Source organism: Peromyscus maniculatus, chromosome 17 (genome assembly GCF_049852395.1).
Source record: "Peromyscus maniculatus bairdii isolate BWxNUB_F1_BW_parent chromosome 17, HU_Pman_BW_mat_3.1, whole genome shotgun sequence".
Taxonomy (NCBI): Eukaryota; Metazoa; Chordata; class Mammalia; order Rodentia; family Cricetidae; genus Peromyscus; species Peromyscus maniculatus.
Window position 1 is genome coordinate 48,077,366 of NC_134868.1, and position 21,471 is coordinate 48,098,836.

The 21,471-nt window shown below is 44.0% G+C and overlaps 1 protein-coding gene and 1 long non-coding RNA gene across 3 annotated transcripts; one reads left to right on the plus strand and one right to left on the minus strand.

Moving 5' to 3' along the window:
• Nucleotides 1-774: 774 nt before the first annotated feature.
• LOC143269058 (uncharacterized) lies at nt 775-4,169 on the minus strand. The gene is made up of 2 exons (XR_013045388.1): nt 3,953-4,169; nt 775-3,381 (listed from the first exon to the last, which is right to left on the minus strand). It is a non-coding gene; the product is annotated as an uncharacterized LOC143269058 (long non-coding RNA).
• Nucleotides 3,021-17,259, plus strand: Ido1 (indoleamine 2,3-dioxygenase 1). Of its 2 annotated transcripts, none has more exons than XM_006982965.4 (10): nt 3,021-3,177; nt 6,263-6,358; nt 6,475-6,594; nt 8,938-9,056; nt 11,514-11,528; nt 12,802-12,901; nt 13,823-13,940; nt 15,028-15,079; nt 15,465-15,613; nt 16,631-17,259. In XM_006982965.4, exons 1-10 carry the CDS (start codon nt 3,079-3,081, stop codon nt 16,984-16,986), a joined length of 1,224 nt encoding a protein of 407 aa, XP_006983027.1. In that variant the 5' UTR covers nt 3,021-3,078; the 3' UTR covers nt 16,987-17,259. The 2 variants fall into 2 exon arrangements, with proteins under 2 accessions (XP_006983027.1, XP_042118463.1); XM_042262529.2 differs by lacking the exon at nt 3,021-3,177 and adding an exon at nt 4,326-4,476.
• The last annotated feature ends 4,212 nt before the right edge of the window (nt 17,260-21,471 follow it).

Sequence of the window (21,471 nt, forward strand, 5' to 3'; positions counted from 1 at the left end):
GGAGGAAAGACTGCAGGGGCCAGAGGACTGGGCGAGCTGCTGTGTGACAGTGTCTTCTGGGAGCAACACCCACAAACATTCAACAATATGGCTACCTGTGTGTATGTGCACATATATAAATATATACATCCTGTAATCATATTTTTTCTGTGTATCTTGATCTATATTTTTCTTCTGACAGATCTTCAAGTTCATGAATTCTCAATTATGCTAATATAATACTCATCTTGTTATTCACATTTGCTATATGGAAGACTTCCCAGCCTGTTAAACAAATCAATTTACAGTCTGTCTATTTTCTCGTTTAGTTCCCTGTAGGTCTTTCTTTAGTCTGCTGTTTTTCATAGACTTGCATCTTGTATGAGGCCATCTATGTTAGTGTCTGTCAGTCCACTATCAAGAGGGCACAGGTATTCTGAGGTCTAAGGTGGTGTTTTCCTTTAAGGAGTATTTAATTGTGTTCTGTAAAGGCAGCCAAAGGAACAGAAAATCTTGAATCATAGGAATCCCCTTCCAGGAATTTCCAGAAAATTTTTCAATTAGACATCTATGAAGGTCAAATTTTTCACTTCAAATAAAGTTTTTTAGAAAAACCCTGACACTGAATTCTCAAAGGAAAAAATGGACTGCTATAAACTTACAACAAAAATGTTGTGTCAAATAATCTTTTAAATATCAGAATATCAGTGGATTTTGGTGTTTCGATTATTTTTAATTCTTCTTGCATGTGTGTCTCAGATTCTTTCATTTTTTAACTGAGAATCCCTTTATTAAAAAAAAAAACATATTTAAAGACTCAGTAACAATGCTAAGGAGGAAGCAGGATGCCTTTCAGAGGCACGTGTGCTAAGGAGTAAGTTTAGTCTAGCAGAATCCTGGATAAATTTTTCCCACAGATCTTTTCTTTTGATTCATTAGTCAACTCATTACCTGTCTGAAACTCCCAAGCCTGAGTTCTGAGTATGTGCTGCTCTGCTCAGCTGATTCCCTCGTAAGTCTTTGTGCCTGGTGTCACGCCACAGTGCACACGACAATAGGATTTCCACACGGGAGGGGCAGTGTTGATAAAGCGATTGGGAATGAATTGTATGGCTAGCAGTCTAAGCAGGACACGTAATCATGATAGAGAAACACCCAAGTTATCAAGCAGGTGACATTATTAAGGAGGGCAGAGTCATCCACGACTGGCCGGGAGGAAGCTATAGAACCAAGGCTGCCAAGCTCTCTAGCTGCTGATGAGGTCACAGGGGAAAACCTCAAAGAGGAAGAAAGAATCTGTGTGAGAGCATGGAATTCAGATGTTCTTCAGAAGCCAGCCAGCAGCAGCTTTCCTCAGGAGGAAAAATCAAGGCAAAGCATCGAGAACATAGCTCCAGAAATCAAGAAGACGGGATTGAGAGAAGAGTTTCAGATGTATGACATCAAGGGTGGGGTGGAGACACCTGAGCAAACGGCGTAAAAAATGGACTTTACCAGCCAGGGTCCTGAGAGATTTCTTTTCCAAGTCAGAATTTCTAGAACCTCATTCCATGTTCAGACAAACATGTTTTCCAATTGCCAATAATGTCCTAGAATCTTTCTTTCTAGTAGAAATGATAGGACTCCAGGTAAAAACCTTAGCTTGTGTCACACCTTGAAGATAGAATACTTCATGACCACACCCTGGACGGACGTGGTTCCAAATGAATCACCCTCATGAAACATTTTGTTTCCAAAAGCTTTACCATTGTTTGCTCTTGGCTGTGTTATTTTTGGTTTCGATTTTTCCTGACATTTTTTTTTTTTAAATAATGAGCACATATTCTTGTAAAAGCCATCTGTTCAAGGAAAAGTCATCGTATGATAACGATGTCAGAACTGTTCTAGAATGTTCCAGAGCCACGGTTCATTAATTTGTTCCAAGAACATCTGATGGCATGCATGATAGGCCTGCATTGCCTTTTAGTGTACTGTACAATGTTTTTTTTTTCTTCTGATCATCAAAAAGGATGATGTGGTTTTTTCTTTAAGTTCAGTATTTCATAAGAACAAGCAAGGTTTCTACAGAGTAAGGCCCTATCTTTGAAGTTAAAAAAAAAAAGCCAAAAATTAAAACACACACACACACACAAAAAAAAACCCATTGCATTAAGTGGACATAAACTTGGGTGTACTCTGCAAACTTTTACCAAATGGAGTCTCAATTTTTTATTGTGAGAAACATCTTTCACTATTTGAACCTTTGCTTTAGTTTTGAACATACTAGAAAAATCCCCAGACCTGCAGAGCTGTTGCCAAATACAGTAGAAAAGGTGGATGCTCCCCCCCCCAAGAAATGACTTACTAGTCCCATGAAGAAGCCAGCTCTTCATTAGGCTTAACCCAGACAGATGTCTAGGTAAGAAGACTAGGAGGGAGACCTGTGTGTGGATCTGTCCAGCCCATCAAGTGCTCTTGCTAGCTGCTACCCCAGAGGCTGGCTGACCTGTGTCTCCCAGGTTGGCTTTCAGAGTTGCTATGACAAGACACTGACATTTTTGAGGACCCATGGAAGCTTACATGAAAGTCAGTAACAGATCACTATTTGGAAGTTTGGACCACACCTGTTATGATATTCTTTATTTTAAACTCAAACTCTGAAAAGTTTTCTGAAGCAAAAGGCTCTCTCCTGGTCACTGTCTTTGTGGTTCTTAGCATTCCAGTGGTGCCTTTTGTGGCTTGAACTCCAAATTCTCCTGCTGGGGTAACAGGTGGCCACCCATGCCACTTGATGGGGTTGGGGGCATTTCCAGGGCTGAGCCCACTGTGTGTACTCAGTCACCATAATGTATACTGGGAACCCCAAGGACATCATAGCAACAGCTGATGTCCTCAAGGGATAAATCTGATAAGAAATACAAATGTTTAGTTTCTTCTTAGGATGAACAGAGATGCTTTGTTGTTTTATTGTTTATCGAGTTACAAATACATAAAATAGAAAATGAAACTGCCCGGAGTGGAAGCCACTTCTCTGTGCCTACGTGTCAGCTATGGGGATTGGCCAAGCTCTATAAAGGAGCTCCTTCGGTAGCCAAGGGGGGGTCAGTGGACTAGACAACCATGGCACACAGTAAAACATCTCCTACGGAAGGTTCCAGAAGGATCCCTGAAGAATACCACATAAATGAAGATGTGGGCTTTGCTCTGCCACATCCACTGGTAAGAGATATCAGTGAAAACTCTGTTTTGTCCTCATTATTTATCTCCACAGGTGAACTTCTGAGTAAGCAACTCTGTCTCACCTTCTCCTGAACGAATGCGTAAAGAACTTTCGGACTTGGTGCTAGGGTACAAATAAGTGAGCCTCCTTGTTCTTCCACGTTTGTTCTCCCACATTCAGTCTTGTTTGTGCTCCTTGCCTCCCTGACGTGGCAATGTCACGAAAGAAGGAGAGCAGGGGACGTCTTTTAGCTTTATAGAGCAACAGTGTTTGCAGACGGGAAGTGGGTTTGTAACAAGCCCCTTTTCAAAGGCCGCAGTCAAATGGCCCAAGTCGGGACTTTCCCCTTCTCTCCTGAACTACATCAAATGTACCGAGTCTGCGTTCCTCACTAATTTCATTGTATGAGATGATATATCAAGTCACCTTTGTTTACAATTAACAATGCTTGTCTTTTGCTAAGCATAATCCAAGGGGTGGTCTAAACTACCTTGACTGCACTTTGGTGCAAGTTTTAGCCTCGATGTATAAAGTATGTGGGGGCGAAATACTCATCCTAAAACACCACATGTCCCAACCAGGTACGGTGGTGCACTACTATAATTCCAGCACCCGGGATGTAGAGGCAGGAGGATGGCCTCAAATTCGAGGCCAGACCGTCTTAAACAAAACAAACCCAAGAACCTACTGAACAAAAACTATGTCACTAAACTTAACTGTAAATAATGCCATGCATACCAGTTTATCACCAACATTTTCATTATGAGAACTTACGGAGAACAGGATGGAGGCAAGGTAGTCCTAAAGAGGTGGCCTGCGCTCACCTTGTCCCCACTAAGAACCGGAGTAAACAGCCGCGTTTTGAGCTTGAGTGACACTGGGAGGGATCCAGCCATGAGGAGCCTGGAGCCAGGAAGGCACGAATCTTGGGTCAGTGAGCCAGAGACTGGGATAAGATATGGAAAACCAACGCGGTTCCCGGGCGGGCGAGGCACTGGAAGCCTGCAGAGTTAAGGGTGGCTGCAAGCTTGTACCAGTTTGCCGTGTCTGGGGCTTTCTGGGCTTTTGGAGCGTGGAGAGTGCACCCTGCGGGGCGCTCAGGAGGAGCATCCTGCGCAGCTCCCATCCAATCCACCGGCTTGCTGCCTGGAGGGCGGTACCACGGTGTAGCGCGCAGCGCCGGCTCACCCCGCCCGCGGGCACCATGCCTGGTACCCTTGCAAGGAACGCCCTGGAGCCTGCATCCTTGGGTACCCTGGCGTACCTAGTGTTGAGGTCCCGGTGTACCGGGTCACTGTGTGAGTATTGGTCACCTCGGGGTCTAGCGCAGTGGTTCTCAATCTTCCTAATGCTGCAACCCTTTAACAAACAGTTCCTCTCGTTACGGTGATTTCCAACCATAAAATATTTTCGTGGCTACTTCTTAACTGTAATTTTGCTGCTGTTATGGATCGTAATGTAAATGTCTAGTTTTTTTCCAATGGTCTTAGGCAACCCTTGAGAAAGGGTCTCGCGATCCGCAGGGGGACGTGACCCATGGATTGAGAAAGGCTGTTGTAGCGGGAAGCCGCCTAAGGGAGGGGCAGCAGGACTGAGCAGTGGGTGTGGTTCAGAGTTCCGGAGTCCTTTGGGGACATGGCCTGTATGTCTGTGGGATTCATTGGCGACGTGTGACTGTAAATCTGAGATTTAGGAGATATCTTTATTTGAATTTCACTTTCATTTGAGGGTGGGGGCGAAAATAACCCGTGGTGGAGGAAGTAGACGCCAGGCATACAGCAGCCCCTCCCCATGGACTGCTTCATTCTCCATGCGTTCTCCTACCTGTAGCAGCCTATGTACTAGCCCGATGATTCCAGCATTGGGGTGCTTGTGTTCGAGCAAGTGGGTACTTGGCTTGATCCCCGCAAAGCACACGCACAGCGTGTCTCAGCGGGAGTCTGAGGGCCCCATATTATGGCCGAGGTGACCATTCTGGATTAAAGAAAGAAAGCAATCATATGTTGAGGCTGCTAAGTTTATGGTGAGAACAAATCTGTCGGAGATTGTGACGGGGAAAAAGACATCCATGAGTTAGGAAGATGGTTCAGTCGGTGCCATGCATGCACAAGCACATGAATTCAACCCCCAGGAACCATATCAAAAACCGGTGAGGGGGTGTGCGCTTGAAATCAGTGGGTCCCTAGTGCGCCTGCTGGTCAGCCAGCCTAACCTACTGGGTGGGCTCCAGGATAGATAGAGGGGCCCAGTCTCAAAAGTAAGGTGAACGACACACTTGAGGTTGTCTTCTCACCCACCCACACATAGACATACACACACACACACACACACACACACACACACACACGTATGTACTCACATGAAGGAACGTGTACTTGTGCTCACACACATCCACACACATGTGCATACACAGACTCTAACCTAGTTCGGCTTACCCTATCTCAAACTGCAAAAGTCAGAGCAACAGCCCCTGACTGCTACCTACTGAGAATGGAACAGGTCCTAAGTGTCCAGTAATATATCAGACCCTGCAAGAGATATATTAGGAGCTCAATGAAGCTTTGATTCTGAAATTTGGAAATATTCGTTGGAGCTACAAATAAGTTATACACAAAGTAAGTGACAGATAAATTTTTTAATGTGTGACGGAGAGAACACTTCTCGGGTCATTGCAGAATATGAGAAATATATATGTGGAACTAAGTGAGGTGCCTATATTTACTGGTGACTTTAATGCCATTTTTCTTCCATTCAAAGAATATACTTGAGAAGAAAGAAAGTATCAGGAAATAAGTGACTTGGGGTAAAAGGCATAAGCCATGGGATTCATGGAGAGGAGACTGGTATAGGATGGAATAATGAGGAAGGTTTGGGTAGAATCTTGAGCTGGATTTGGAAAGGTGTGAGTGGAAGAGAGGAAGATTCATGGGCCCCTGCCCGTGCACCTGGCAGGGGGCAACACCTGGCTGGTGTCTCTTGGCACCAATGGAGCTAAAGGCAAGATAGACCATCCACGGGAAAGCCCGTGCTGCTAAGTGACCTCCACGAGCAATTCCAACAAAATGGTTTTGTTTTCTTTTCAAGGAGGAACTGCCCCATACATTCAGCGCCTGGAACCGCATTGCCAGAAATCTTCCTGCACTGATCGAGAATGGGCGGCTTCGGGAAGAAGTTGAGAAGGTTTGAAAACCCGTGTAATCGCCTTTCTGTGTTCTTTCTTCATGGCTCAATCTTGGTTTTAAAACCTACAACCTTCCCAGGGTTGATGTTAGCCAAATTTCTCCATCTGTTCTCAGCTGCCAACGCTCAACATTGACGAGCTGAAAGGGCACAGGTCGCAGCGCCTGGCACATTTGGCTCTGGGGTACATCACCATGGCGTATGTGTGGAACCGAGGGGACGGTGATATTCGAAAGGTTTGGAGATTTTTCTTCTTCTTTTTTCTTTCTTTGTTTCTTCCTTCCTTCTTTCTTTCTTCCTTTCTTTCTTTCTTTTTTGGTATTTCTCATGTTGGGCTTTGATTAACATGAAAATGAATTCCAGCTTATGTTAAATGTAAAATCTTTTGAGGACTTGGAACACAACTCAGTTGTAGAGATCGATCTTGCTGGCATGTGGAAGACCCTAGGTTTGAACCCTAGTATTGCAAGGAGTTAAATATTAGAACTGTATTATTATGATTGCTATTTGTGATGCTGGGGAGTTGGTGCTTCCTAACCCTAGAATTGAGCCCAGGACCGTGTGCATGTTAGGCTCCACAGGCCTACATCTTAAAAGTTTGCGTGTAGAGGCCATCATGCTCTTGGCATCATTAAAAACAACAAATCCCACAAAACATGTTTATTCGACTCAGTTGGGAAGTCAGAATTACGAAAGAAAGTTGAAGTGGAACACATTTTAATTGGTCGCGACCCTGTTGGACTTTTAAATTCTGATGATAAAATTATACAGCAACTTATCCTAAGTAAGGGGTTTGTTTCAAAGTGAAAATAAATGAGCAAAATGTAAGGCAATATTCTGACTTTCTTCGCTTCTGCAAAGCGGGCTGTAGTAAGTGTTAGGATACTCCCTCTGCTTTTCCCAAGCCAGCTCAGATTATTTGACGAAAGGCTTCCCTGTTCCCCTCTGGTCCTGTGTCTGTAAACCTCTGATGAAGAAAATGTATTTCCTTTTGAAACATGTCTGGCTACCTGCAGCTGAAGTGTTCCAGTGTCTACAGTGCGCAGCATACATAGTGGGATGTGATGACCAGTGGTCCTGATTTTACTCTCTTGGCTAAATCCTCCCATGAGTATATCGAGCTAACCTGGAGTCATTATAACACTCATAATTTCTCAATACTGTGGCATCGGCTGACTGTCACTCCGTCTGTGTGTTATGGTGCTGATTTTATACTGTTAGAGTGGCCTTTGGTCCCTTACCTTTTCCCTGTGTTATATATATATATATATATATATATATATATATATATATATATATACACACCCCAGCTGTGACTCACTATGACAGTGATCACCTTAATCACTGCATGGGACCCTTTAGTTCTAAGTCACAAGATGTTAAGCCAGGCAGATGCAGAACACAGTGCTAGCTGTATCCTTAATAAAACCACTGGGAGAATTCGGCCTGGACACCAGGGAACTAAGAGTCTGCCAGGCGGATGCACTACTCACCCCCAGGGAAAGCTGGTTTTCTCTTCACCAATGAAATACCGCACAAAGCAACTTAAGGGAGAGAAGAAGTATTTATTTTAGTTCACAGCTTCGGAGGCTTCAGTCCATAGTCACTTGGCCTCATGTTGTGGGAGCATGAGAATGGTGGCCAGAGAGTGGAGACAGATTTCTGTGCCATAGACTTCCTGCTCTTTCCCTGGTACTCCACCTGGGCTGCTGCCTCATAGACCCTTCTACCCACAACCAGGGCACATCCTTGCTTTGCTAACCTTTGGAAACACCCTCTCAGAGATGTCCAGACTCCGCTGTACCAACCTATGTACCTCTCGTCGGAATCAAGTTGACAATCAAGATTACCAGTCACTTCTCTCCAGTTAGAAGGAATGCTAGAACTCACAGATTGTGGGCTGCTGCTGTTGTTTTGTGTATTGAGACAGTCTCACTGTGGAGCACTAGTCTGGAACTCACTCTGTGTCCTGGACTGGCCTTGAACTCTCAATTCTCCTGCATCATCCTTCCAAGTAGCGGGATAGCATGCCTGCATCAATATGCCTGGCACCAGTGCCAGGTATAGTGAAGTTTGCTGAAAACAAAATAAACATACCACACACACACACTGAGAGACAGAGAGAGAGAGCACGCTGTCCAGGAGTGTTTCCTGCTTCAGTGTGTTCTGGGACAGCAATCTGCCTGTGCTTCTCAAATGAGTCACATCCCTTGTCCTTAACAAAGCCAAGAAATTCAGAGACAACTGAGTTTTCCTTTTTTGCTGCCACTAGTAACATGGTGTCTCATGGGATGGATGGGTGAAGGACAGAGTGAAAACCACCCAGGGTTATTAGAAAAGAAAACCTTCAGGCTCTTTATCTTTTCTTCCTGTCTGCGGTCAAATTATGTCCCCAACAACCTACATCCCAAACAGGAACACCGAACAATCACCAGGGTTACATTAGGAAATGTGAGAGAGGAAAATTACACATTGGCTTTCCAAGTGCTGTCTGTGATCCAGGACAGGTTTTGACAATGAGATGAGAAGAAAAGGTAAGGCGTATCAGTGGCTAACGATGAGCAGTGTGTTTGAATCAGGTGCTGCCCAGAAATATCGCTGTTCCCTACTGCAAACTCTCCGAGAAGCTGGGCCTGCCTCCCATCCTGTCTTACGCAGACTGCGTCCTGGCAAACTGGAAGAAAAAGGATCCCAGTGGGTATGTAACTGTGAGCAAGCAGAACAGGGCTTGGCATGCATGCTATTCGTTCAGGATATGTATTCCTTAGTTTGGGGCAGCACGGCTTCTGTGGTTGGGTATGGTTTCTTAGACTGTTGTGTCTGCAATTACAAATGTATTATATGTGCATGAGAGAAGCATCTGGATACATATGGGAACAATCCAGAGGGCCTTCAGGTACAGTCTGACTATTGTGTACATGCCTCTCACGGCCACCATCCAACAGCTATAGAAGTATACCTGTCGCCTCAGAACATTCCTTCATGTTTCTCCTTCTTCGGTTCCTTCCTCTGCATCCAGAAAATACATTCTAAATAGTGTTTATTGGTTTGGGGTCTAACAAGATGGCAAAGGGACTTGGACAGCCTTGTCAGTCCAAGTTTAACCTCTGGGACCCAAGGAAAGGAAGTAAGGAATCGACTCCACAAACTGTTCCTCTGACCTCTACACGGGCACTCTAACACAGGTGCCCCCACATTATGCACACAGAGAAGAATGATAAATACTCTTTTGAATTGAGTTGGTTTTGCATTAAAAAGTTAGTTGGTATTTGAGCTGTTTTGATTCATTTTGTTTTCATTTGTTTTGTTCTTTTTTTTTTTTTTTTTTTTTTTTTTTTTTTTTTTTTTTTTTTTTTTTGGTTTTTCAAGACAGGGTTTCTCTGTGTAGCTTTGCGCCTCTCCTGGGACTCACTTGGTAGTCCAGGCTGGCCTCGAACTCACAGAGATCCGCCTGGCTCTGCCTCCCAAGTGCTGGGATTAAAGGCGTGCGCCACCACCGCCCGGCCATTTGTTTTGTTCTTTTGACAGTGTCTTGCCACGTAACCCAAAGCGGTCTTAAATTTGTTGTCCCCCTGCATCAGTCTCCTGAACTCTAGGATCTCAAGTGTGTAGCATGGCACCTGGAGAGTTGTATTTCAGACCAATAAAACCGTTGTCTTAATTAGGATTTCTATTGCTGTAGTAAAACTCCATGACTAAGAGCAACTCCGGCAGGGAATATTTCATTTAGTCTTCTAAGTCCATCATCCAGGGAAGCCAGAGCAGGGATTATTCAGGGGAGGAATTTTGAGGCAGAAACTGGTACAGAAGCCACGGAGGAACACTTCTTCCATCTTGCTTTCTGTGGCTTGTTCAGCCAGCTTTCCTTACAGCACCAGGACCGCCAGCCCAGAAGCGACACCACCCACACTGAGCTGGGCCCTCCCCCATCAGTCACCCATCAAGAAAAGCTTGCCCACAGGCCAGTCTGGTGGTGGCATCTTCTCAAGTAGTGTTCCATCTTCTGAAACCACTAGTGAGCACAGACATCAAATATGGACTTCCTAATGTGTGGTTTCCTTTCATTAACCTATTTTTGAGATTTCACAAATTTAATTTCTTTTTCCTTCTTTTTTCTATCTTCATTTCTTTCTCTCTTTCTCTTTCTTTCTTTCTTTCTTTCTTTCTTTCTTTCTTTCTTTCTTTCTTTCTTTCTTTCTTTCTTTCTTTCTTTCTCTCTCTCTCTCTCTCTCTCTCTCTCTCTCTTTCTTTCTCTCTCTCTTCCTTCCTTCCTTCCTCCCTCCCTCCCTCCCTCCCTCCCTCCCTTCCTCCCTCCCTCCCTCCCTCTCTTCCTTCCTTCCTTCCTTCCTTCCTTTCTTTTTGAGACAGGATTTCTCTGTATAGCTTTGGAGCCTGTCCTGGATCTCACTCTGTAGACCAGACTGGCCTTGAAACTCACAGAGATCCACCTGGCTTTGCCTCCCAAGTGCTAGGATTAAAGGTGTGCGTTGCCACCACCTGGCCAAACTTAATTTCTAGGATAGACAGTTACGTTTAAGAGTAAACACATCCTCAGTGGAAGAAGCAGTGACCGGTGCGCTTTCAGGGCAGCCTGCTCAGGAGTCAGCTAGTGATGGGACCTACAAACAGGGCTAGCAGCTCCTGTGGCGATAAGCTTATATGTATGAGATGGAGTCGGCACATGGGAATGCCTCAGAATGGAAGGATTTGTTCTAGGATGTACCTTCATAGCAACAAATAATTCTGAGTGTGCCCTCTTTGATGTCTTAATGTTTATGCCAGAGGTTCTCAACCTGTGGGTTGTGACCCCCCTCTGGGGTCACATATCAGATATCCTGCCATATCAGATGTTTACATTATGATTCACAATGGTAGCAAAATTACAGTTATGACGTAGCAATGAAAGTTATTTTGTGGTTGGGGGGCGGTCACCACAACATAAGGAACTGTATGAAAGGGTCTCAGCATTAAGAAGTTTGAGAACCATTGGTAAACAATCTTGAGAAATATAAAAACCATGTGTTTCCTTCATTAAACCTGAGGGTCAACACTAATGGATCATAGTGTATGAACTAATACTCAGATTCACCTGGTTTAATAACTCTTTTCTTTCCCTTTTCCAATTGGCACATTGTTTCATGGCTGCTCTCCTAAGGCCCATGACATATGAGTAAGTATTTGGGTTTTGTTTTATTCTAAGAATTATCTGCTATCTAAAGTGAATGAAGGTTTATGGGAATATTCCAAATGATTGGATTTAAGAAGAAAGTAATTAAAATAACTATTAAAAAGGCAAATAACCCAGCCTTTAATTGTATCTATTGATACGACTGTGTCTATTTGGTATTGTGGCTACAGATTCTTGCAAAGTTGCTATTTGCATCTATGTATATGAAATTAATATGAACAGATACAAAAAGTACATGCCTCTCTGCGTATGTGGCCCCATAACCTTTGTGACTAGAAGTGGTTAATAATAACACCGAATAGTCTGTGTCTGCTCTTTTTAACCCAATCATTATCATTTTTGATCTTTGCACTAAACTTTATTAAAAGTTGGGGAACTAAAACATACGACACAGTGTAATCTCACCTAGATGAAGTTAGGCTAAATAGATAGAAATAAATTTATAAAAAACAAAATGCTACGTGCACTACTCAAACAGAAGATTGAAAGGGGGGATCCAGAAGATGGGGGAGGGCAAGTGTTTATAGCCCAAGACATCGTGAGTGTGAAGGTCTTGGAGGCACAAACATTTTGGTGCATTATCAGAACAGGATGCCTCTAGCTTGCACCACCATAAATAATGACAAACACAAAGAATACTGTGGGGAAAGGGGGGGGGATGGAGAATGGTTCCATAGGCTTTTATTGGTGATGGCTAAGAGTTTCAACAGTATCTTGAAATTAAGAGCTTTTTAAAACAGGGTCTCACAGCAGACAAGCAGTGGTATGTATGGCCAAGCTTTAGAACCCAGGAATCTAAATACTTCAAAACTATGCCAAAACTTCAGTAGAAAAGAAAAATGGAATCTAGCCCGTCTTGTATGTGTGTGATGGGGTGAACTAGGGGGAAGGGTGAGCAGGGTTTGCTGGGAATAGAACTCAGGACTTTGAGCATATATTTATGACAATATGCATGCCTGTACAATTTATGAAAACAGATCTGTTGTGGGGTTTCTAGGTCCATATTCTGGAATTAAATTCCAGGTGTGAGCATGGCCTTAATTACATATGATCTTTAGACAATGCACCCAATAAACCTGACTTTCAGTATTCTCAAATATGTGGTAGAGAGAGTAGGTCATAGCCTACCACTCTGGCACAATTATTTTTGAAGTAAAAAAAAAAGTATAAATAAAGATGCTGGAAAAGCGTGTTGCTCTACAAATACGCTGTTAATTTTCCCGAATTGTTTGCCAACTGCTACTGCTTTTCTCAGGAACATGGACATTCTGTTCTCGTTTCCTGGTGGGGACTGCGGTAAAGGCTTCTTCCTTGTCTCTCTATTGGTGGAAATCGCAGCTTCTCCTGCAATCCAAGTACGTCTGCTCTTTCTTAGCTGTTTCCTTCCCATTCACGTAAGCAGGGCAACCCTGTAGCCACTAAATTACAATAGCATGGTTGACTTTACCCTGCTCATAAAATTGGAGGAAATATATCCTTTACTAAAATAGAAATATTTTTCTTTTCTTATTTTATTCATTTTTATTTCATGTGCACTGGTGTTTTGCCTGCATGTGTGTCTGTGTGAGGGTGTCAGATCCTCTGGAACTGAAGTTACAGACAGTTGTGAGCTGTCATGTGGGTGCTGGGAATTGAACCTGGGTCCTCTGGAAAAGCAACCAGTGATCTTAACTGCTGAGCCATCTTTCCAGCCCCCAATATTTTTCTTTTGTACATCTCCCTGAAATATAAAATCCAGGGGCCATGCATTTAGAATCAAATTTGAAATCTCAGCAAGAAATCAAAACCTTCAAAGGGATTTGTCATTAATATAGAGTGATGTAAATCCATTTTTTTTTTTCCTGACTGCAAAGAGAAATGCAGAGGGCTGGATAAAGCGCTCCTCCCGAATCCGTATGAAAAAGCTGGGCATGTTGGGGTGCACTTGTCAGGCCCAGGTGGAGATGGGCAGGTCTCCAGGGCTCTCTGGCCAGCCAGTCAGCCAGCCAGCCAGCAAGCCTAATTAGTGAGCTCCAGGCCGAGGAGAGGCCCTGTCTCATAAACAATGGATCAGCCCTTAGTGATTCTGGGTGTTAATCTCACGTGCCTCCACGTGAGCACAAACAAGCACATGTGTGCGCGCCCACGGGCATATACAACTTCATGTACATTCATGTGCACACAGGAACTAGAAGTGGAAGCATGAACTTGACCTGCGGAGTAAGATAGGGTTTATCCTGTGCCTATGCTTGCCGCTAGATCTCCTACACCTCTCATGTTTAAACTTTACTTCGAAGGCAGTCCCCACTGTACGCAGTGCGGTGCAGCATCAAGACCAGGAAACACTGGGAAAGGCATTGGGCGACATAGCCACCAGTCTGGAGGCCGCGAAGGAATATTTTAAGAGGATGCGTGGTAAGTGTTGTTGGCGGTACATATTCTGGGCTCACCGCCATCTATGTCTGGTGTCTGAAGCAAAGAGGTGCTTAAAAAAGGAAGCGCAAGGTACCCGTTACTGAGTGTCTGTCCCTGTCCCTGCAGCATCACGCTTTTGTGTGGTAGAGCTCAATATTTCCTCCTTCGGGAAAGGAAATCTAAAGTCAAAGAGATAAGCCCACGCCCCTGGTAGTAAACAAGGAACCCAGAGTTCCAAGCGGGGTCTTTTTAACCACAAGGAACTTCCTTGACTGACACTAAAATCCTCGAAGAAGCCTGTTGAATGCAAAGGCAACTTAAGTGTTCAAAAACCTAGACTCTGGTCTGAATTAACTCTGCTTCTTCACAAATTCACTATGGGGTAACAGAGAAAAGAATTGTTCCAAAATCGAAGTAGGAAAAGTACAGACTCTACAAAACCCAGGAAGTGTAAAAGAGTACTTTGGAAAGGAAATCTGCCTTCCTGGCTCCATTTAACAAGTGGAATTTTGTTTGTGAGTTTGAAGCTGCGGCTGATTGCCTATTGAGAGAGAAAACCCTTCTAATCAAATGTTAGTAAGCTTTAGGAAGACCCATAAACGGATCCCATGGGGCTACCTTGTGCCTGCGTGCATGCTTGCATGTGTGTGTGTGTGTGTGTGTGTGTGTGTGTGTGTGTGTGTGTATGCGCTGCTAGTGATGGTGCCCAGAGCTCACAGATGCTAAGAAAGCACACTACCATTGAGTTACCTGCCCAGTCCTGGTTATTTTTGCAAGCATTGTGTCCACTGTGTCAGGAAGCATATAGAGAGGTTCTGGGCAATGCTGACAGTATCATGTCGACGATGGTGTCTTGTAGGTGAGGATAGTTAGTCCCTTAGCAGGCCCAATATGGGGTACAGGGGAGGTGATGAGTAGACTTCTCCAGGAGAGGACTGAGGAGAGAGATGCTTGACCACGGAGACTCTGTAGGTCTGCCTGATGTCTTTATTGTCGTCTGAGTTGAAATCCAGAGAGTCATTCACAGTCTGTTGAATTCGTTGTCTACCTCTGATGCTGCTTAGTAAATACTTTCATCTTTTCACAGACTTTGTGGATCCAGATCAGTTTTTCAATGTTCTGCGCATATATTTGTCTGGGTATGTAGTCTGAGGCTTGAGTTGGCTTTCTCAATTCATGTAAAGAACAGATTAGATCTCAGTTGCTGATCTCAACTATTCTCTGGCTTGAAATAATAATTCCCATGCTCACATCCACATCCATGATGCCTAGAAAGCACAGGCTGTGTTCTCTGGTGACCATTGGCCAGGGAATCCCTGGAAGAGGGGTGGGAAAATGATTCAGAGAGAATGATCTGAGACATGGTGAAGCAAGATCCACTCAGGAAGCTGTCTCCGAACTATGTGATTTACTATTTTCATGCATGAAAATGAGTGACAGAGGGTGTATGGAAGAGTTACCTCTAGCATAAGATTTTTCTATCTGACAATTAATTCAAATTGTATTTCTTCTTTTTTGGCCTAGTTGGAAAGGCAACCCCAAGCTGGCCGAGGGTCTGCTGTATGAGGGGGTCTGGGATACCCCGAAAAAGTTTTCAGGGGGCAGTGCAGGCCAGAGCAGCATCTTCCAGTGCCTCGACGTCCTTCTGGGAATAGAGCACAGCAGTGGTGAAGGTAGGCAGACATGACAACGTGTATTTTCTTTTCTGCTACCAGGACTGTATCTCAAGTCAGGGTAAGGATCCTCCCCAACAGCCTCTCTCCTGAATGAATCTGGTGCGTTAGGGACTCCCACCCCATTTCACAGATGAGCGAAAGCTCACACCCAGGTTCATCATTCTCTGCACTGAGTATTGACACACAGCCATAGCCGGTGTTGTATGCACTGAAAATGAGACACATCTGTGAGCAGAAGCTGGGAGGCAGGGACCTCTGTGACAGCAAAGGGCTGGCACTGCCCTGGTGTGCAACATCCTGCAGCCTGGCAGCCCAGAGCGAGGCTTGCACCCGAGGACTGCATTTATGAAATGCTTTCTAGGGGCTTCAAGGGAAAGAGAGAAAGACCCTCCCGCTTTTGTGTTTTCTTAAGCTTAGCAAACACAGAAGTTTGCACTGGGTGAAACTTACTTAAGACACATGTTTAAAAGATGGCTTAAACCCTTCGGTGGGGCGTCATGATTGGCCAAGGGCAGATGATGCATTCCCTTTCTAGACCAACAATCTCTCAGAAGGATCCAATATGACAGAAAAGCAAGCAAGCAAGAGCCAGGTGTGACGCTGCACATCCAGAGTCCCAGCACTCAGGATGCTGAAGCGGAAGTGTTGCAAAGTCAAAGCCATCCTTAGCTACGTGCATAGAGAGATCCTGTCCAGTAGAGCCAAATAAAGCAAGGAGAAAGGAAGTCATGGAGAGGGAGAGTAGAGAAGGGGAGCAAAAGAGGCAAAGAAGGAGGGCAAAGCAAACAGAGGCAAAATATCTTATTAGGAACGTGTTACTTATTCTGTCTTCAAGACTAACGGGAATCTTCAGTAATAGCCATTGCTAGCAGCAAGTAGCAGGCTGTTCTGGGTGGGTGGCCTTCCTTCGAATTCTCCGCAGTGGCTGTAGATAGTGATCAGGCAGCCTGACTGGCTCTGCCCTCCTTTCTCTCCTCTCTCCCCACCCGCTTACCTGTCTTCATCTTGCTGTAGGCTCTCCTGCAGAATTCCTCCAGGAAATGAGAGAGTACATGCCTCCAGCCCACCGCAACTTCCTGTGCTCCTTAGAGTCCGGTCCCTCAGTCCGTGAGTTTGTCATTTCAAGAGGCAATGAAGACCTGCAGAAAGCATATAATAAGTGTGTGAACGGCCTGGTCTCTCTGAGAAAATTCCACCTTAACATAGTAAGGACATACATTCTGGATCCCGCAAAGAAGCAGCGCGGGGCTACTTCCAAGTCTGAAGAATCCTCAAACGAGGAAAACAGAGGGACCGGGGGTACTGACGTCATGAATTTCTTGCAGAGTGTAAAGGATGCAACTGAGAAAGCCCTTCTGAGTAGTGCTTAGTGTAGCAAGATTGCATTTGATCAGTGCACAGTGATCTGCATACATCCTGTCATAGCTCATTAAATTAGACCCACTGAGTAAGAGTAGGGAATGATTTACCAAGAAGGCACTATATAGATTTCAAAATCATCTATGCATCACCTGTAGGAGAATAACAAAAGTGAACTAATTAATAATATTTAAAAATGATATAAGAAATACTGTAAGTTATATTGATGATTGGAATGTGACAATGAAACCACTAAATAAAAAAATATTGTGAAGTGGAATAAATCTTGTGTCCTTTGTAGCTGTACTTAAAGATCCCTCCAAATGACTCTTACTTACCAGGGCTGAGTCCTAAGCTTGCAAGATGCTACTACTGCATTTTTCCATTGTTACCTTTTCATTGGTCTGTATTCTCATTACACAGTAAGCTTAGGATGCCAGACGACTGTCTACCAGTCTTAGCAAATACCTCTGGGATGAACGAATGTGGGAATGCCTTTATCAGGGCTAAGACGGGATCTCTTTTTGTGATGGTTTGAATGAGGCATGACCCCCGCATAGATTCACACTGAGCAAGCTGAACACTTGCTCCTTTTGATGGCACGGTTTGGGGTGCTTATGGCCTTTAGGGGGTGCATCCTTGCTGTGTGAAGTGGACTTTGAAGGCCTGCAGCCTTGTCTGCTTGCAGTTCACATTCTCTGTTGTCGTGTGGTTAAATATGTGACTGGGCAGCTTCCTGCTTTGTTGCCTGCTGCAATGCTGTGCCAACTCTCATGGACACCGTCTCTGAAAGTGCAAGCCACAATGAACTGTTTTTTGTTTTTTTTTCCCATAAATTGCTTCAGGTCATGGTATTTCACTATCACAGAAATAGAAAAGTTACTAATAAATCGTCATAATACAATTTCCCCTTAAAGACTGGGTTACTGGCATTCATACTCTGACATGAGTTCATTTAATAATGGGGTCCTTGATAAGTTAAGAGGGACTGAAATGGGGGCACAGTGGCTTGTGTGCCCAGCATTCAGGTGGCTGACACAGGAGGAGCATGGAAGTTCAGGGAAGACTGCACTACCTACTAAGATCCAGGCCAGCCGGCATCAAAAACCACAAAAATAAGTAAGTAAATAAATACAAATTAAAAGCCACCTGAGCCAGATGTAATAGCACACACCTGCCATCCCAGCATAGAGGAGATAATGGAAGTTCAAGGCCAGACGAGCTACCCAGTGGATGCCAGGCCAGCCTAGGCTACAGAGTGAGACCTTGTTTCAAAACTAAAGCTAAAACTAAAATGAGCAAAGCCCATAAATTCTGAGTCAAGCTTTTCTTTTCAAGATGACAAAGTCAATGCTCAGAAGGATGAAATAAGCCACTCAGGGCCACCGTGACCAGTGGGAAGACATCTAGTTTCTCAGTTACACTCGTCATTTCTTCTTTACTTGGAATATATTAGGAAAGCAACTTGGGGAAGTGGGGAGTGAAGAAATTTCGATGATCTGGAATCACAGGAGGGGCAAGTGAGAAAGCAGAAATCAAGGATGTAACAAAAGATGGTGACAGTTCATAGTCCTTCCCTATCTATACCTGTCACTGCTGAATGCTTCACATAGATCAACCCCCACTCCTCACAATAAAAGGACATTACCAGTTGCCTTTTCCTCAGGGAAAATGACACTCAATAGAGTCCAGTACTTCCAAAAGCTACAGCAAAGCCAACGTCCAAGTCTAGAATTTTCAGACCATTACATTGTAGTGCTCACTGTGCTGAAAAATTTTCATGAAGAAACTCCGATCTTTTTGGCTTTTGCCAATACTAGGGCTGGTTATGTAGCTCCCTGATTTTGTGCCTGCCCACCATATACAAAGCACTGGGATAGTCTCCAACATGCCCTGCACAGTAATCAAGTATGGATGCTTAATTGTAAGAATTCTTCTAAGTCCCCAACTCATACGTGATTTTTTTTTAAATATATCCTAGTAATAGAACAGTAAAAGTTAGAAAATAAGGCCTTTTTAAGTGCAGAACTATGGCCCAGCAGTTTCAAAATAGGGACGCAGAGGCAAGTTCCTGACCTTGCAAGGCTCCCTGTGCTTCCAGCTGCTGCCCCTCTGCTGTGGGGACCACATCCAGGGAGCTAAGTCTACAGAATGCCGAGATCAGAGCCTGGGAACGTGGTGATGAGCATCACACAAGAAGTGAAGGATTTTACAGTTGGAAACCTGCCAAGTAAAGAATCATTGCTGGTGTCTGCAGAATTTTAAGTGATCCTGTCCGTGGGATAGGTAGGTAAACTGTAACAGCATAGAGAGTCCAACCTAAGGTAAAGATACATGGCCAATGAGAGCATCCTTCTGTCTTGGAATTTAAAGAATGAAACATTCTCTAAAATGTAACTTAACACTTCCTCCACCAGGTGGGTGTTCAGGGAAGACTGCACTACCTACTAAGATCCAGGCCAGCCAGTATCAAAAACCACAAAAATAAGTAAGTAAATAAATACAAATTAAAAACCACCTGAGCCAGATGTAATAGCACACACCTGCCATCCCAGCATAGAGGAGATAATGGAAGTTCAAGGCCAGACGAGCTACCCAGTGGATGCCAGGCCAGCCTAGGCTACAGAGTGAGACCTTGTTTCAAAACTAAAGCTAAAACTAAAATGAGCAAAGCCCATAAATTCTGAGTCAAGCTTTTCTTTTCAAGATGACAAAGTCAATGCTCAGAAGGATGAAATAAGCCACTCAGGGCCACCGTGACCAGTGGGAAGACATCTAGTTTCTCAGCTACACTCGTCATTTCTTCTTTACTTGGAATATATTAGGAAAGCAACTTGGGGAAGTGGGGAGTGAAGAAATTTCGATGATCTGGAATCACAGGAGGGGCAAGTGAGAAAGCAGAAATCAAGGATGTAACAAAAGATGGTGACAGTTCATAGTCCTTCCCTATCTATACCTGTCACTGCTGAATGCTTCACATGGATCAACCTCCACTCCTCACAATAAAAGGACATTTTCAGTTGCCTTTTCCTCAGGGAAAATGACACTTAATTGAGTCCAGTACTTCCAAAAGCTACGGAAAAGAAGACGTCCGAGTCTAGAATTTCCAGACCATTACATCGTAGTGCCCACTGTGCTGAAAAATTTTCATGAAGAAACTCCGATCTTCTTGGCTTTTGCCAATACTAGGGCTGGTTATGTAGCTCCCTGATTTTGTGCCTGCCCACCATATACAAAGCACTGGGATAGTCTCCAACATGCCCTGCACAGTAATCAAGTATGGATGCTTAATTGTAAGAGTTCTTCTAAGTCCCCAACTCATACGTGATTTTTTTTTAAATATATCCTAGTAATAGAACAGTAAAAGTTAGAAAATAAGGCCTTTTTAAGTGCAGAACTATGGCCCAGCAGTTTCAAAATAGGGATGCAGAGGCAAGTTCCTGACCTTGCAAGGCTCCCTGTGCTTCCAACTGCTGCCCCTCTGCTGTGGGGACCACATCCAGGGAGCTAAGTCTACAGAATGCCGAGATCAGAGCCTGGGAACGTGGTGATGAGCATCATACAAGAAGTGAAGGATTTTACAGTTGGAAACCTGCCAAGTAAAGAATCATTGCTGGTGTCTGCAGAATTTTAAGTGATCCTGTCCTTGGGATAGGTAGGTAAACTGTAACAGCGTAGAGAGTCCAACCTAAGATGAAGATACATCGCCAATGAAATTTAAAGAATGAAACATTCTCTAAAATGTAGCTTAACACTTCCTCCACCAGGTGACCATAGTAGTCTTTTGTATTAGGGAAGAACAGAGTCCTAGGAACTAATATTTTATAATATTACTTTATATATAATTTATAATTACAGATTGATTTATTTTCTGTGCTGTTGTGTGTGCCTGCATGAGTTTATATGAATCACATGTACACAAGTGCCCATAGATGCAGAAGAGGGCATTGGATCCCCTGGGACCAATGTTCGGATACCTGTGAGTGCTGGGAGGCTAACCTGTGTTCTATGCAATAACAATAAGCACTCTTAGCCACTTAGACATCGCTCCAGGCCCATTTTCCTACCCTTAATGTAAACATCAGGATTGCAATCTTTGTGGCCGCATTTCCAAGAGGAATGTCATCCAATGCACTGCATTCCAGGTGGAACTCGTAACTGCATTTCCCAGAAAATACAAAGTGCACCAGGAATTGGATTTAATATTTGGTCCTGAGGCTGTAATGCTATAGCTGTTACTAGTTATGACACCACCACTTGATGATGAGCACATCAGTAAGTTGATATTGGCAGGTTATGACACCCCTAATATTCTTTTCTGAATACGGCAAAAATCCCAACATGGAAAGCAACCACTGGATTATCAGAAGCACACATTATGAGATGCCATATCTGCATTTACTCTTTACAGGTCAAAATAAACTAAACTTTAAACCCAGAGTATCGGTGAGTTTACTTCACTGAAGGGAGATGTCAGGGGTGCTTCTAAAGAGAGC

What these genes read in the sequence shown, in the direction of transcription:
- Ido1 (XM_006982965.4), top strand. Translation starts at nt 3,079, where the DNA reads ATGGCACACAGTAAAACATCTCCTACGGAAGGTTCCAGAAGGATCCCT. An exon ending in TTCGGGAAGAAGTTGAGAAG is followed by an intron (nt 6,359 to 6,474) that starts GTTTGAAAACCC and finishes ATCTGTTCTCAG; the next exon opens with CTGCCAACGCTCAACATTGA. An exon ending in CTGCGCATATATTTGTCTGG is followed by an intron (nt 15,080 to 15,464) that starts GTATGTAGTCTG and finishes TTTTTGGCCTAG; the next exon opens with TTGGAAAGGCAACCCCAAGC.